This window comes from Carcharhinus amblyrhynchos, chromosome 3 (assembly GCF_965287045.1).
Source record: "Carcharhinus amblyrhynchos chromosome 3, sCarAmb.v2.hapA, whole genome shotgun sequence".
Classification (NCBI taxonomy): Eukaryota; Metazoa; Chordata; class Chondrichthyes; order Carcharhiniformes; family Carcharhinidae; genus Carcharhinus; species Carcharhinus amblyrhynchos.
The window spans coordinates 5,898,658-5,914,247 of NC_137326.1; the positions used below are offsets into that span (position 1 = coordinate 5,898,658).

Sequence of the window (15,590 nt, forward strand, 5' to 3'; positions counted from 1 at the left end):
TGAACTGTGGGAGGAAACCAGAGCACCCGAAGGAAACCCATGCAGACATGAGGAGAACGTGCAAACTCCACACAGACAGTGACCCAAGCCGAGAATTGAACCCAGGTCCCTGGCACAGTGAGGCAGCAGTGCTAACCACTGCGCCACCGCACAGTTTTCAGTGCAGTGCAGAAAGGGGGAAGTTTACCAAGCAGCTTAGGTCAAATCAGGAAGTGTCTTTAAGAGGAACACATCATCGTAAACTTTGAGGTTAGCTGGGAAGGTGATCTAAATGAAGAGGCAGAGGCAGTCAAGCAGCGCCTTTCACTGTCCAGGGGAGACAGCCTGTGAATTCCTGCACGGAGGCTAGTCACTGCTGAGCGGACAAGTTGGGAGTGTAGACTCCACCAGCGAAGGGATTATCCGTGTGTGTTAAGCTCAGGAAGGTCACAGGCTTGTGAGGCACGGACTCAGCTGCGGGTGAGACAATCAGCCTCCCTCTCACTCCTCCCTCAGCCACCACCCCTCCTCCCAACACCCCCCCCCCACCCAACCAATGCCCATCACCCCCACCCCTCCGCCCCGGCTACAGAGGGGTGGAGAAAAGTCCATGTGGGGGCTTCTAATGCTGCTCCGTGACCATTACCTGAACTGATCCACAAAGGACAATGGCAGAATTAAGGGTCTGTTATCCTAACCGGCTTTTTGTCAACTCAACATTGATGGCTATGTCTTGATTCTTATTCATTCATGGGATATGGGTGTAGCTGGCAAGGCCAACATGTACTCCCCATCCCTAATTGCCCATAAATTGGTGGGTTTGCCAGGCCATTTCAGAGGGCAGTTAAGAGTCACCCACAATGCACTGGCTCTGGAGTCACATGTAGGCCAGTCCAGGGTAAGGATGGCAGATTTCCTTCCCTCAAGGATATTAGTGAACCAGATGGGTTTTGATACCAATCGATGATAGTTGTCATGGTTACCATTGCGGAGACTTGCTTCATAATTCCAGATTTGTTAATGGAATTTAAATTCCACCAGCTGACTTGTTGGGATTTGAACACATGACCCCAGAGCATTAATTTGGGGATTACTATCTGGATTACTAATCTCGTGATATTACCATGATTCCTCATCCTCCTACACTCCAGGGATAAAAATCCCGGCCTATCCAGACTCCCCTTAACATTCAAACCTTCCAGTCCTGGTAAGATCCTTGTAAATCTTTTTTTGTATCCTTTCCAGTTGAATAGTATCCTCTTTATAGCAGGACAACCAGAATTGTACGCAGTGCTCCAAATATGGCCTTACCAATGTCTTGTAGAGTTCTGACATAATGTCCCAACTCCTGTACTCAATGCCCTGACCAATGAAGGCAAGAGTGCCAAACACCTTCTTCACCAGCCTGTCTACCTGCAACCCAACTTTCAAGGAACGAGGTACCTGCGCCCCCTAGGCCTCAATGCTGTTCAAATGCAGCCTAGCCACGATGGCCCTCATGGTCCAATAGCCGAGGGTTCCCCATTTGATTGGTGATTTGGGTGGGAGGGGGGAGGTGACGGGGAACAGTGGGGTGATGGGGAAGGGGAGCAGAGCATGGGCTGTACCCCAGAAAGGGGCGACCGCTTTGGAAGATGGAGGGGCGATTGTTAAAGGTACAAAATAAAGAGCCTTGTACTCAGTTGAAAGTGAAATGAGTGCATGGTATCACATGACTCTGTTCCAGTGGACAGAATTGCTGCATTGTGGCGATAAGTTGGAGGATAACAAATTTATTTCATTCCGGCTGTTTAGACAAAAATCACATCAAACAAATCTTTGTGATGGGCCATGTCCGGTTTGGGTTGACACGTTTGATTAATTGAAAGACTGGCACTGTTTGGCCTCTCTGTCTCTCGCTGTTTATTTATTGCCGCGCGCGCACACACACACACACACACACACACACACACACACACACACACACACACACATCGAGCAAGGTGGGGGGGGGGAGGGAGAGGGAGGGGGGGATTGGGGGCAGGGAGGGGAGAGTCATAGAATCCTACAGTGCAGGAGGAGGCCATTGGCCCATGGTGCTGTGAGGCAGCAGTGCTAACCACTGTACCACCATGCCGCCCCCAAAGTGACTGGTGCTGGGAAACTGGGGAAGTCGACTGGGGGAAGCACATTGCTATTTGACTGTTCTCCTTGATGCTGGAAGGGGCTGGTGTTATGTTTCCAATGCTGGGAGCTTCCTGCTGTAGGTTGTCCAGATCTCCGAAGCAGACAGGAGCATGAGAGACGATTGCTACACACAGCGCGTGCACTTTTTGATTTGATTTATTATTGTCACATGTATTGACATACAGTGGAAAGTATTGTTTCTTGCGTGCTGTACAGACAAAACATACCGTTCATAGAGGAGGAAAGGAGAGAGTGCAGAATGTAGTGTTACAGTCATAGCTAGGGTGTAGAGAAAGGCCAACCTAATGTGAGATAAATCCATTGAAAAGTCTGACGGCAGCAGGGAAGAAGCTGTTCTTGAGTCGGTTCGTACGTGACCTCAGACTTTTGTATCTTTTTCCTGCCAGAAGAAGGTAGAGGAGAGAATGTCCGGGGTGCGTGGGGTCCTTGATTGTTCTGGCTGCTTTGCTGAGGCAGCGGGAAATGTAGACAGAGTCAACGGATGGGAGGCTGGTTTGGGTGATGGATTGGGCTACATTCACGACCCTTTGTTGTTTCTTGCGGTCTTGGGCAGAGCAGGAGCCCATACCAAGCTGTGATACAACCAGAAAGAATGCTTTCTATGGTGAAAATTGGTGAGAGTTGTTGCTGACATGTCAAATTTCCACCAACCAGCCTCCTCCTGTCAGGTCGTGACTCTCAGGTCCAGGAAGTGGAAAGAACACGAGAAATGTCAGTCCTCACACAAGCGTACATTTACGAAACCCTTGATGCGATGTCAAAGTATATTTCATGTTGTAAAAGAGTGATTGCGGTCGTAGAGATGTCTCATCATCAGAATGTGGCTGCTACTGTTGTCTTTTGATAAGTGAATGTACCGCCGTTTGTTTTGAATTTGACACCTGCCCTTTAGATCACAATCTCAATAACCTTTGGCGTGCAGGAAATGACAGCGAGATGATTGGAGATCAGGCTCCCAGCACCTCATTCAGAAAGGTCAGACTCGAGATCTGCATTTTGAAGATGGGAGTAATGCACGTTTACCGAGCGCATTGCTCCCTACGCGCTCACCAGTACTCAGACTCGATGTATCACAGCTTGGTCTGGGCTCCTGCTCTGTCCTACAACTACAAAGGGCCGTAAACAAAGCCCAATTCATCACTCAAGCCAGCCTCCCATCCATTGACTCTGTCTACACTTCCCGCTGCCTTGGTAAAGCAGCCAGCATAATCAAGGACCCCATGCACCCCAAACATTCTTTCTTCCACCTTCTTCCATCGGGAAAGGGTGCAAAAGTCTGTCGACTCCAGAACAGCTTCTTCTCTGCTGCCATCAGACTTTTGAATGGACCTACCTCGCATTAAGTTGATCTTTCTCTACACCCTAGCTATGACTGCAACACTACATTCTCCATTTTCTCCTTTCCTTCTCTTTGAACAGTATGCTTTGTCTATATAGTGCGCAAGAAACAATACTTCACACTGCATATCAATACATACAATCATAGAAATCCTATCGCGCTAAAGGAGGTCACTCAGCACATCGAGCCTGTGTCGACAGCAATCCTACCTCGGCCCCTATCCTCAGGCTAAAGGGACGATCCTTTAAAACAGAGATGAGGAGGAATTTCTTCAGGCAGAGAGAGGTGAATCTGTGGAAGTCTTTGCCGCAGAAGGCTGTGGAGACCAGGTCATTGAGTGTCTTTAAGACAGAGATAGATAGGTTCCTGATTAATGAGGGGATCAGGGGTCATGGGGAAAAGGCAGGAAAAAAATATCAGCCATGATTGAATGGTGGAGCAGACTCGATGGGCCGAGCGGCCTAATTCTGCCCCTTTGTCTTATGGTCTTATCCCTTTAACCCCATGTATTTACCCTTGGTAGTCCCCTGACACTGAGACCGGAATTTTACCGGCGTGCCAGCTCTGATTCCGGGGGCGGGCTCGGCTCGGAGAACGGCATTCTCTGTTGGCCTCGGGTGGGGTCTTGCGAAACTGGGGCTGACGTGCCAGTAAAATTCCGCCCTAAGAGTCAATTTATGAGACTGGTGACAATAATAAATCAAATCAAAACTCATCCTATTAAATTGTGCAACACACAGTAAGGAGGCTCGGCCCACCATCTTTGGACTGTGGGAGGAAACCGGAGCACCCGGAGGAAACCCATGCAGACATGGGGAGAAAGTGCAAACTCCACACTGGTAATCACTCAAGGCCAGGAATTGAACCTTGTTCCCTGGCACTTAATCCTACCCGCTGCTCTTGCCTTCACAGCTCTGTAAATCTTTCCTCTCTTAACTTCAGCTGTTTATTTACTGGCCTTTGGGGTGTTGCTACTGCATCTTGTTCTACCGGGCAGTGCATTCCAGTTCACAGTCACTTGCTACGTGATTTTGTTCCTTGGTGTCGCTTCTCCTCTTGACAATAAGTTTAAAATCAGCCTGTGAACCAACCCTCCACATAACCAAGGTTGTTAACAGTGGCCTATCACCGTCATTCAGGAAAGGCTGAAGAGTTTGGGGCTCACAGACCTCTTCCTGACTTGAGGAAGAGTTTGATGGGGCAGACAAAGAGGTTTCTTGTGTTCCAGTGGTTTCAATTTGTGCATGAGACCAGAACTAGGATTCATCAACATCAGTCGTTGCTAATAAGTCCCAACTGGGAAACTTTGTCACCCAGAGAGTGGTCAAATGGGCCAAAATCCTGGAATTCACTCTCTTAACAGCTCTGTGGATGTAACAAGAACAGAAGATGCTGGAAAACCTCAGCAGGTCTGACAGCATCTGTGGAGAGAGAAGAGAGCCAGCGTTTCGAGTCTGGATGACCCTTCTTCAGGTGACCCTTGGTTACTCAGATTCGAAATGTTGGCTCTATTCTCTCTCCTCAGATGCTGTCAAACCTGCTGAGATTTTCCAGCATTTTCTGTTTTAGTTTCAGCTTCCAGCATCCGCAGTAATTTGTTATTACACAGCACTCTGGCTGTACCCACAGCACACGGTCTGCAGTGTTTTAAGAAGACGGCTCACCATCACCTTTTCAAGGGCAAGCAGGGATGGGTAATAAATGTTGGTCTAACCAGTGACGCCCACATCACATGAGTGAACTAAACTAAATGTGGAACTTGCTACCACAGGGAGTACTCGAGATGAGTAGATACTGTTAAGTGGAAACTGGATAAGCTCATGTGCCGATGGGATGGGAAAGTTGCCTGGAACCAGAATTAGACCATAAGAAGTAGGAGCAAGAGTAAGTCATTTACAACACTCCTTACTGTCTACCTGTTTGACTCAGCTTTTGGTTAGCTGAACTAGTATCTCCTTATTTTTTATTTTTATTATAGAATGCCAACAGTGCAAAAGGAGGCCATTCAGCCCATCGAGTCTGCACTGACCACAATCCCACCCTGGCCCTATCCCTGTAACCCTCATTTACTCTGCTAATCCCCCTGACATTAGGGTCAATTTATCATAGCCAGTCAACCTAACTAGCATATCTCTTGGACTGTGGCAGGCAACTGGAACACCCAGAGGAAACCCACACAGAGACGGGGAGAACGTGCAAATGTGCACTTTTCTTAGAATTCCACAGTGCAGAAAGAGGCCATTCGGCCCATCGAGTCTGCACCAACCACAATCCCACCCAGGCCCCATCCCCATATATTTACTCATTAATCCGTCTAATCTACGTATCCCAGGACGCTAAGGGGCAATTTAGAATGACCAATCAACCTAGCCCACACATCTTTGGACTGTGGGAGGAAACCGGTGCCCGGAGGAAACCCACGCAGACACGGGGAGAATGTGCAAACTCCACACAGACAGTGACCTGAGCCGGGAATCGAACCTAGGTCCCTGGCGCTGTGAGGCAGCAGTGCTAACTACTGTGCTATCATGCTGCCCTTGTATGCCATGTCGTGGTATTGAGTGTCTCTCAGATCCTTTTAGAATCCACAGAATCCTGACATTGCAAAAGAGGACCATTCGGCCCATTGAATCTGCATTGACTTTCCGACAGAGCATCTTATCCAGGCCCTCTCCCTCTGCCCTATCCCCATAACCTCACACATTCACCGTGGCTAATCCATCCAACCTACAGATCTTGGGGACACTAAGGATCAAATTAACATGGCGAGTCCACCATAGCCCCATGCACTTACCCTAGCTAGTCCCCCTGACACGAAGGGGCAATTTAGCACGGCCAATCCGCCTAACCCGCACATCTTTGGAGTGCGGGAGGAAATTGGAGCACCCAGAAAGTACCCAGGCAGACACGGGGAGAACATGGAAACTCCACACGTACAGTGACCCGAGGAAGGGGATCGAACCCGGGTCCACGGGGCAGCGGTGTCAACCACTGTGCCGCGAGGGTCCCCAAATCGGAAGATCTGACCCTGTGTCTCTTCCAGAGTGGGTTAAGCCTCCTGCCGGCTGGCTGTGCCTGACAGTCCCCCTCCCCACCCCTTCCATATTTTAAAATATCGGAGAACGAAATGGGAGATGCAGCAATAAAAGCCCGGACAGATGCAGCCTCAATACACGCCAGCAGATGAGAATGGGCAAATGAGACTTGTCAGACGACAAATTGAAAATGCCAATTTCACTTAGACTTCAGTGTTTCTCTTCTTGGCCAAGTCATGTGCGTTATTTCATGTGTAAATGAATGGCCTCCCCCCTGGATAATGCAGTGCAGTCAACAGCTCCTTGAGGTGTGATTTCATATGGAAGAGAGGTTGTATGGGGTGGGGGAGAGAGACAAATGCCTGAAGAAGATTATCGAAGATCTGAAGAGAGAGACTGGCATTTGAAGATTGAGTCTCCTGGAAAATTACACGTCCTTAGTGTCGATCTTCAGTTCACCTTCCGAGAGGCTGCGGCTCATGAATAACAAAAGTACCTGTTTCCGAGGGTAGTGAAGGCCGTTTTAATACTCTGGAGTGTGTCGTTTCGTAGCGCGCGCTGCCTTTATTTTGTTGCTCGGCTTGTTCAATTACACAGATCTTTGTGCGCTCTTTGCTGAGTTAGCAAGGCAGTGCCAGACAGCAAAACTGGACCTCTCGCCTGGCTGGGTTCTCCTTTTTCAAGCTAATCATCCTTTATCGCGTCTAAAAGTTGTTTCAAGGAACACTTTGTCCCTCTCAATGGGCTGGGCTGTGCAGCTCAGGAGAAGTCCCACTGGCCTCTTGTTCTAAACTCCCAAGGATAAACAATTGAGTTAGCGATAGGGAGTGAGCGTGGGGGTGGAGCTTGATTGCTCTGCTGAAGTGCCAGTGCAGTCACAAGTAGCGGAGTGGCCTCTCCTGGTGCCAGGATTCTGTGATCGGGCAGCATGGTGGCAAAGTGGTTAGCACTGCTGCCTCACAGCCCAAGGCACCCCAGTTCGATCCCCAGTGGCTCGGGCCACTGTCTGTGCGGAGTCTGCACATTAGAGCCTTTGATTTGATTTGATTTATTATTGTCACATGTATTAACATGCAGCGAAAAGTTATAGAGGTTTACAGTATGGAAACAGGCCCTTCAGCCCAACTTGTCCATGCTGCCCCTTTTTTAACCCCTAAGCTCGTTCCAATTGCCCACGTTTGGCCCATATCCCTCTATACCCATCTTATCCATGTAACTGTCTAAACACTTGTTTTAAAAGACAAAATTCTACCCGCCTTTACTATGTCTCCCTGCGTCCGTGTGGGTTTCCTCCGGGTGCTCTGGTTTCCTCCCACAGAATGAAAAAGGCGCTGATTAGGTGCGTTGGCCGTGCTAAATTCTCCCTCAGTGTACCCGAACAGGCGCCGGAGTGTGGCGACTGGGGGATTTTCACAATAACTTCATTGCGGTGTTAATGTAAGCCTATTTGTGACACTGATAAATATGTAATAAAACCACTCCCTCCTTGAAGACACTCCTTAAAATGTAACTCGTTGACCAAACTAATATTTCCTGAAACGGCTGTGTCCAATTTTGTTTAATAAACCTCCAGTGTGATCCCCTGGGCCGCTTTGCTGCATTATAGGAGCTATATAAATGCAAGCTGTTGTATCAGTGGTCACTTGATCTTTTCAACAAGCAAAAAGCTGCGGACGCTGGAATCTGTAACAAGAACAGCAGGCACGGGGGAAGCTCAGTTAGTCTGGCAGCATCCCTAAGGAGAGAGTAAACAGTGCTAACATTTCGAGTCCAGGACTGATGCGTCCCCTGTTCCTGATGCACTGAATCTCATTGTTGTTTGTTGTGTGTGAGATGTGCTTTGTATCAGCTGCATGCTGGATCTGTCATCATAAGCCACAGGGAGCACTCAAAAATGCTGCATTGGCTTTGGGGATGTGAAAGGAGGTATATAAACGCCGTTTTCTACCCTTAGAATAGAATCCCAAAAGTGAAAGAGGAGGCCATTTGGCCCATTGAGTCTGCGCTGTCAACAATCCCACTCAGGCCCAATCCCTGTAATCACCTTGATAATCCTCCTGACTTTAGTGGCAATTTAGCATGGCCAATCCCCCTAACCTGCACATATTTGGGACATTAAGGAGCAATTTGGCATGGCCAATCCCCCTAACCTGCACATATTTGGGACATTAAGGAGCAATTTGGCATGGCCAATCCCCCTAACCTGCACATATTTGGGACAATAAGGGGCAATTTAGCATGGCCCATCCCCCTAATCTGCACATCTTCCGACACTAGGGGCAATTTAGCACAGTCAATCCACTTAACCTGCATATATTTGGACTGTAGGAGGAAACTAGAGCATCCAGAGGAAACCTATGCAGACACGGGGAGAACACAGACAGTGACCCGAGGCCAGGAACCGAACCTGGGTCCTTGGCGCTGTGAGGCAGCAGTGCTAACCACTGTGCTGCCCCGGTTTCATGGTAGGAGCAAGGATATGATACAGGAAGCGAGGACGAGGAGTAACTTTTAGAAGTGGATCTATTGCTGCTGTTTAGTCTGCGGGATATCCCATAACAGCACATTATCCTGAGTGACTCCATTGTTGCAAGTTATTATTGGGGCTTATGTTCCTCTTGATGGATTCCAGGCATGAATCATTCATTTAATCTCTTCTGACACGACTGTCATTTTCTTTAAAGTGGCTTCGGATTCCTCTCTGAAGGAGGTCATTAACTGTCAGCAAAAATTCCAGCTTCCCTGGGCCTATTGATCGAACGCTAGGCAGTGTGCGCTGAGGCAAGGCCTGGAAGACGATTTAACAGGAGATGATGTGAAATCATTGGGACGGAGCTCGCCCCCGACCTCGGCTCCGCTCTCTGCTGGGGTTTTGCCTGCGCGCCGTTCCGAAGGCGGCAACTGACACGGGGTGGGGTTGGGGGAGAGGGTGTCATGGGAGTGTGTGTGTACCAGAGCATGGGGGTTGGCAGGGAAGTGGGGGGTGGGGGGGGGTGTCCCAGAGCAGGGGGATGGTGGTCGGGGCTGTGTGTGTGTGTGTGTGTGTGTGTGTGTGTGTGTGTGTGTGTGTGTGTGTGTGTGTGTGTGTGTGTGTGTCAGAGCAGGGGATAGGTTGGGGGGGGGGGGTGGGGGAGTGGATAGGGGGGTTGGGGGGGAATGTCCCAGAGAGGAGTGGGGGTAAGGGGTTTCCCAGAGCAGTGGGTTATTGAGGGTGAGTGGGGGGAGAGGAGTGTCCCAGAGCAGGGGGTTGGTGGGGAGGGAGTGGGGGGAGGGGGTGTCCCAGAGCAGGGGGTTGGTGGGAGGGGGAGTGTGGAGGGGTGTCCCAGAGCAGGGGGTTGGGGGGGAGGGAGGGAGGGAGGGGGAGGGGTGTCCTAGAGCAGGGGTTTGGTGGGGGTCCCAGACCAACTTTTGTCTGGCTGTGATAGAATCGTAGAAGCGCTCCAGTGCAGAAGGAGGCCATTCGGCCCATCGAGACTGCACTAACAGAGCATCACCCAGGCCCTATCTCTGTAGTCGCACATACTTACCTGGCTAACCACACCCCACCTCCCTCACCCTTAACTTTCAATCTTTGCTAAGGCGCAATTTAGCATGGCCAATCCTGCCCATCTTTGGATTCAAAGGGGCAATTTAGTGTGGCGTGTATTGCTACATTCTGTAAATAAATCTATCATCAAGAAAGGTATTGGTGTCTAGTTTCGCACATCACCATCTGACTGGAAATCGGACTAACGTGGGTCTCAGTGCTGAACACGGCGAGATCCTCCCCCAGCTTAAACCTCTGTGTTTGAACGCCCAACCCTGCTTCCTGGCTGAGGTGTTGGTGTTGAGCTGATCGCTCTTCATGTTGTCTACTCGTGTCCATCAGTTGGCCAAGGGGAGAATCATCATCAGAGTGAAGAGGAACAGGCCAACCTTGTGGACTATTCATCCACCTGCACTCTGTTACATCTCCACAAACACCACGCTTTCCCGCTCTTCATTCCCCGCCATTCACTTCTTTCTATCTTTTCTCTCCTGTAACTGTTCCTGTTTTTCCCTCTCCTTCATTCTGTCTTTATGTTTTATCTGATGGTCTCCCTTGCTTCTGTGTTTGATCTCTCACTCGCATTGACTCCCTTTCATTCTCTTTCTCACTTTCTCTTTCTCACTTTGCACCTTCCCTTTCACTTTCTCTTATTCCCTCACTCTCTCATTCTCTCTCTCTTTCACATTCTCTCATACTCTCTCACATACTTATTCTCACTTCTCACATTCTCTCTGTCTCTTATTCTCTCCCTCTTTCTCTCCCACATTCTCTCTCTCTCATTCTCTCTGTTACATTATCTCTCTCGTTCTCTCTCACTTTCTCTCACTCACATTGTCTCTCTCACATTCTGTCACATTCTCTCTGTCACGTTCTCTCTCGTTCTGTCTCACATTCTCTCTCACATTCTCTCGTTCTCTCTCTCATTCTCTCTCTCTCTTGTTTTCTCTCTCTCTCATTCTCGTTCTCTCTCTTTCGTTCTCTCTCTCTTTCGTTCTCTCTCTTTCGTTCTCTCTCTCTCGTTCTCTCTCTTGTTCTCTCTCATTCTCTCTCTCTCTCTTGTTTTCTCTCATTCTCTCTCTCTCTCTCTTTTGTTTTCTCTCTCCCTCTCTCATTCTCTCTCGTTCTCTCTCCCTCTCATTCTCTTTCACTCACACACCCTGAAGTTTTACAGACACCAATAAGGTGCATTTAGGGAGACGTTTTGAGCTAAACCAGATAAGCCGGATCTGAGGGAGTTGGACGCAGTTTAACTGGGGCTCAGCAAATTCTTGTACTAGTCTGCCACCTAGTGTTGGAAATCATAATTCAGACCACATTCAAAAGGAAATTGCACCAATTTCTGATTCAGCACAGGGTACAGGGATCTGGGTTTTGAGAGGAATGGTTGTTGCTGAGAGGAATGGTAGTTCTGGTTAGGTGAACCTCTACTGTGTTACTGAGTGATAGAGGCCAGGGAATTTCCATGTTCTCTCCTGATCAGTGCTGGGTCAACAGAAAGGAGTTTGGAATTGGCCCCAGCACCAGATAGTGGTTCCTAAACCTGGCAACAACCAGTGACCTGGACTGGAAGGTGGCTCAGTGCACACATCTAAGAGGATAAGCTTGGCTGCAATGCATATTAGAATATAGAACATAGAACATTACAGCACAGTACAGGCCCTTTGGCCCTCAATATTATGCCGAGCTATGTCCAAACCCAAGACCAAGCTATCCCACTCCCAATCATTCCGGTGTGCTCCATGTGCCTATCCAATAACCGCTTGAAAGTTCCTAAAGTGTCCGACTCCACTATCACAGCAGGCAGTGCATTCCACACCCCAACCACTCTCTGAGTGACGAATCTACCTCAGACATCCCTCCTATATCTCCCACCATGAACCTTATAGTTATGCCCCCTAGTAACAGCTACATCCACCCAAGGAAATAGTCTCTGCACGTCCACTCTTTCTATCCCTCTCATCATCTTATAAACCTCTATTAAGTCGCCTCTCATCCTCCTCCTCTCCAAAGAGAAAAGCCCCAGCTCCCTCAACCTTTCCTCATAAGACCTACCCTCCAAACCAGGCAGCATCCTGGTCAATCTCCTCTGCACTCTCTCCAATGCTTCCACATCCTTCTTATAGTGAGGTGACCAGAACTGAACACAATATTCCAAATGTGGTCTCACCAAGATCCTGTATAGTTGCAGCATAACCCCACGGCTCTTAAACTCAAACCCCCTGTTAATAAACGCTAACATACTATAGGCCTTCTTCACGGCTCTGCCCACTTGAGTGGCAACTTCAGAGATCTGTGGATATGAACCCCAAGATCTCTCTGTTCCTCCACATTCCTCAGAACCTTGCCATTGACCCTGTAATCCGCGTTCAAGTTTGTCCTACCGAAATGAATCACCTCGCACTTATCAGGGTTAAACTCCATCTGCCACTTCTCGGCCCAGCTCTGCATCCTATGAATGTCTCTTTGCAGCCTACAAGAGCCCTCCACCTCATCCACTACTCCACCAATCTTGGTGTCACCAGCAAATTTACATGCACATACTCTCACATCCCTACTCTACACACATACAAGGGCACACATGTACCCTGCACACACACACACACACACACACACATAGACACACATGCATACACACACACGTACCATCCACACACACACGTGTGCACACATACCAGTAGACACGCACACATGCACATATGAACACATGTACCGTGCACACACACAAGTGCGCACATATCCCAGTACATACACACACACGTACCATAGACACATGTACCATGCACATATGCAAGTGCCCTGCACACACATGCGTGCGCTGCACACACATGTACTATGCACACACACCTGCACCCCACTCATTGCCTAAGTTTAAGCATGAAGTACATCCACTGGGGTCCCAAGTGAATGCTAGTGTGTGTCCAATCCATCCCGGAGGCTGTGAGGGTATCCATGAAAGGGGGAGGGGGGGGGGGGGGGGTGCGAGGGGGAGGGGGGCGGAATTTGTAAACGGGGGGGGGGGTCCTGGTTGGCTGTGCACAAATTGGCTGCCGCTCTTCCTATGTGACTGCATTCCAAAAGTGTTTCATTGACTATAAAGTGCTTTGAGGTGGTCCGGTGTTTGTGCAAAGCACGATATCAACACCAGGTTTTCTTTCCGCTTTCGGGCTGGGAACAGATTTTTGCGCATGGCCAACTCACGCACCGGGGCGCAACCTCCTTCCGCCCTTCAAACGGTGGGTGCTAACCCTCCACCGCACTGCGCCCACCCCTCCCCCTGATTCTTCTCATTCGGGACGGGTTGTGTGTTAGCGATAAGCTGGAGGGATGGCCAGCTGCCACTTAAACAAACAACAAACACTGGTGCGGATTGTTTAAACCGGATCTGTCCTGATGTCACCGGCCTGTTTGATGAGATAATTCAACACAGAGAAGAATCTGAAGCTGCGAGTCTGTCTACGCTCACTGCACAATCTGATTTGCAACTCACGTTCCAGAATGGCATTTAACTGAAACACGGCTCCCTCCTCCCTCCTCCATTCATCCTCTGCAGCTCAGAGCACAGGAATTGGGAGCAGCAGGAGGCCATTCTGCCCCTTTGAGGCTGCTCCTCTGTCCAATTTCCTGGGGTGGAAGTGTCAATTACAAGGGGAGGTGGGGGAGTGGGGGGGACACAGGTTCAAGGTGGGAGGGGGGAGCCTTTAGTTATGAGCTGAGGTGGTTGGCAGATCTACTGTTGTTGATGGAGGGGACAGTGCCAGAATAAAACAGCAATAAAATAACCTTCAGAATCTTATCGTGAAAGGACACTCTGGGGACGAGCTTACCAAAAAAAAATTCCATGTGTCGAATGAGCATGAAATCGAGAGAGAATTGGGCCCATTTTCTGGGTGAGGTCCCAGATGCTAACTAATGGCACTGAATAAAGAAACAAAGCAAAGTGTGGTTCTCGCCATTAGGGGGTGTGGACAGAGGCTATTCATGCCGGGAAGCCAGCTGCAGCCTGCTAGTGGGTGCTATTGCACACGCGCCCTGAACTCCCAGTGCACGTGTCAAGAGTACATTGGGAGGTTTTCACTCTCCCCATGCAGACATGGAGAGAATGTGCAAATGCCACACAGTGACCCAAGCTGGGAATCAAACCTGGGTCCTTGGCTTGGGAATCAAACCTGGGTCCCTGGTACCGTGAGGCAACAGTGCTAACCACTGTGGCACCATGCCTCCCATGAGTCTGAAAGACATACAGGTTAGGTGCACTGGCCGTGCAAAATTCTCCCTCAGTGTGCCCGAACAGGTGCCGGAGTGTGGCGACGAGGGGATTTTCGTAGCAACTTCATTGCAATGTTAATGTCAGCTTACTTGTCACACTAATAAATAAACTTTAAAACTTAAAATATTCAGCCCATCCATGCTTGTGTCACTTCTTGGAAAATGGGGTGGCCATTTTATGCAACACATTCTCAATCAGTAATGAGGTGATCCTTGTCAATCAGATAGGATGAGGGACTTGCTCCCTCCAGTGAACGCCTCCCATAAACACGAGGGCTAATGCACCCCTCCTTCTGTATGTCTGAAAAGAGCAACATGTTGCCGAAACTCATCAGGGCAAATACAAGAATGCCAAATTTCAAAGGATCACTCCAGTTTGTGCTACAGGGTGTTGATAGGTAGGTAAGTTGACTTTGATTGGCTGAGACATTGCCACGTGGAAAGTAATGGGGAACTATTGGCTCCCGGGTAATTCCAAAAGGCACCAGGTTTGAACAGATTCCTTTTGTTTGCAGACGATGGTAATTCCAAAAGGCACCAGGTTTGAACAGATTCCTTTTGTTTGCAGACGATAGGTCCCCGCTTCATGAATGTACGTTGGCTCTAGCATGAGTAAAGGAGCTGGTTGTTAGCGAAGCTGCTGACGCATTCTGGGTTACTCAGTCAGTGCTGCCCTTTCATGGAATGCAACAGTGGACACCCACACTTACTAATCCCCTTTTTGTCTTTCTCTTCCAGTACACGTATGAAGGAAATGACATCAGCGACCTCCCTGTGGATCTCTCTGTTGTGTGGAACGGGAATTTTGTCATCGACAATCCTGCAAACATTAAAGGTACACCCTGCAAATTAAAGAAAGCATGTTCGTCTGCGGGCACCACTGATACCTGCACATCCTGAGTCCTCGTTAATGAGGCCTGTGGCTTTATACAGGATGTACCTGGAGACAGCCGTGTTTGCAAATGTTGGGTGAAGGAATTGAGTTCATTAAAAAGGAAGGCTTGCATTTATGTAGCACCTTCTACAGCCTCAGGATGCACCACAGAACCTTACATCCACCGTGGTGTTTAGGCGTATTGTCACTCTCGCAAAGTATTTGATTTGATCTGATTTATTATAGTCACATGTATTGTTGTGCAGTGAAAAATATTGTTTCTTGCACGCTATACAGACAAAGCATACCACTCATAGAGAAAGAAAGAAGAGGGTGCAGAATGTAGTGTTACAGTCATAGCTAGGGTTATTCAAAAGTCTG

The 15,590-nt window shown here is 48.9% G+C and overlaps 1 protein-coding gene across 2 annotated transcripts in view; it reads left to right on the forward strand.

Annotated features, from left to right (window-relative positions):
- LOC145363348 (plexin-A1-like) overlaps nt 1-15,590 on the forward strand; it is a 506,974-nt gene that overhangs the window by 366,631 nt on the left and 124,753 nt on the right. For both annotated transcript variants that reach the window (XM_080218652.1, XM_080218653.1), the window contains exon 11: nt 15,074-15,170. In XM_080218652.1, coding sequence (XP_080074778.1) covers nt 15,074-15,170 — 97 coding nt within the window. The remainder of the gene's footprint in view (nt 1-15,073; nt 15,171-15,590) is intronic.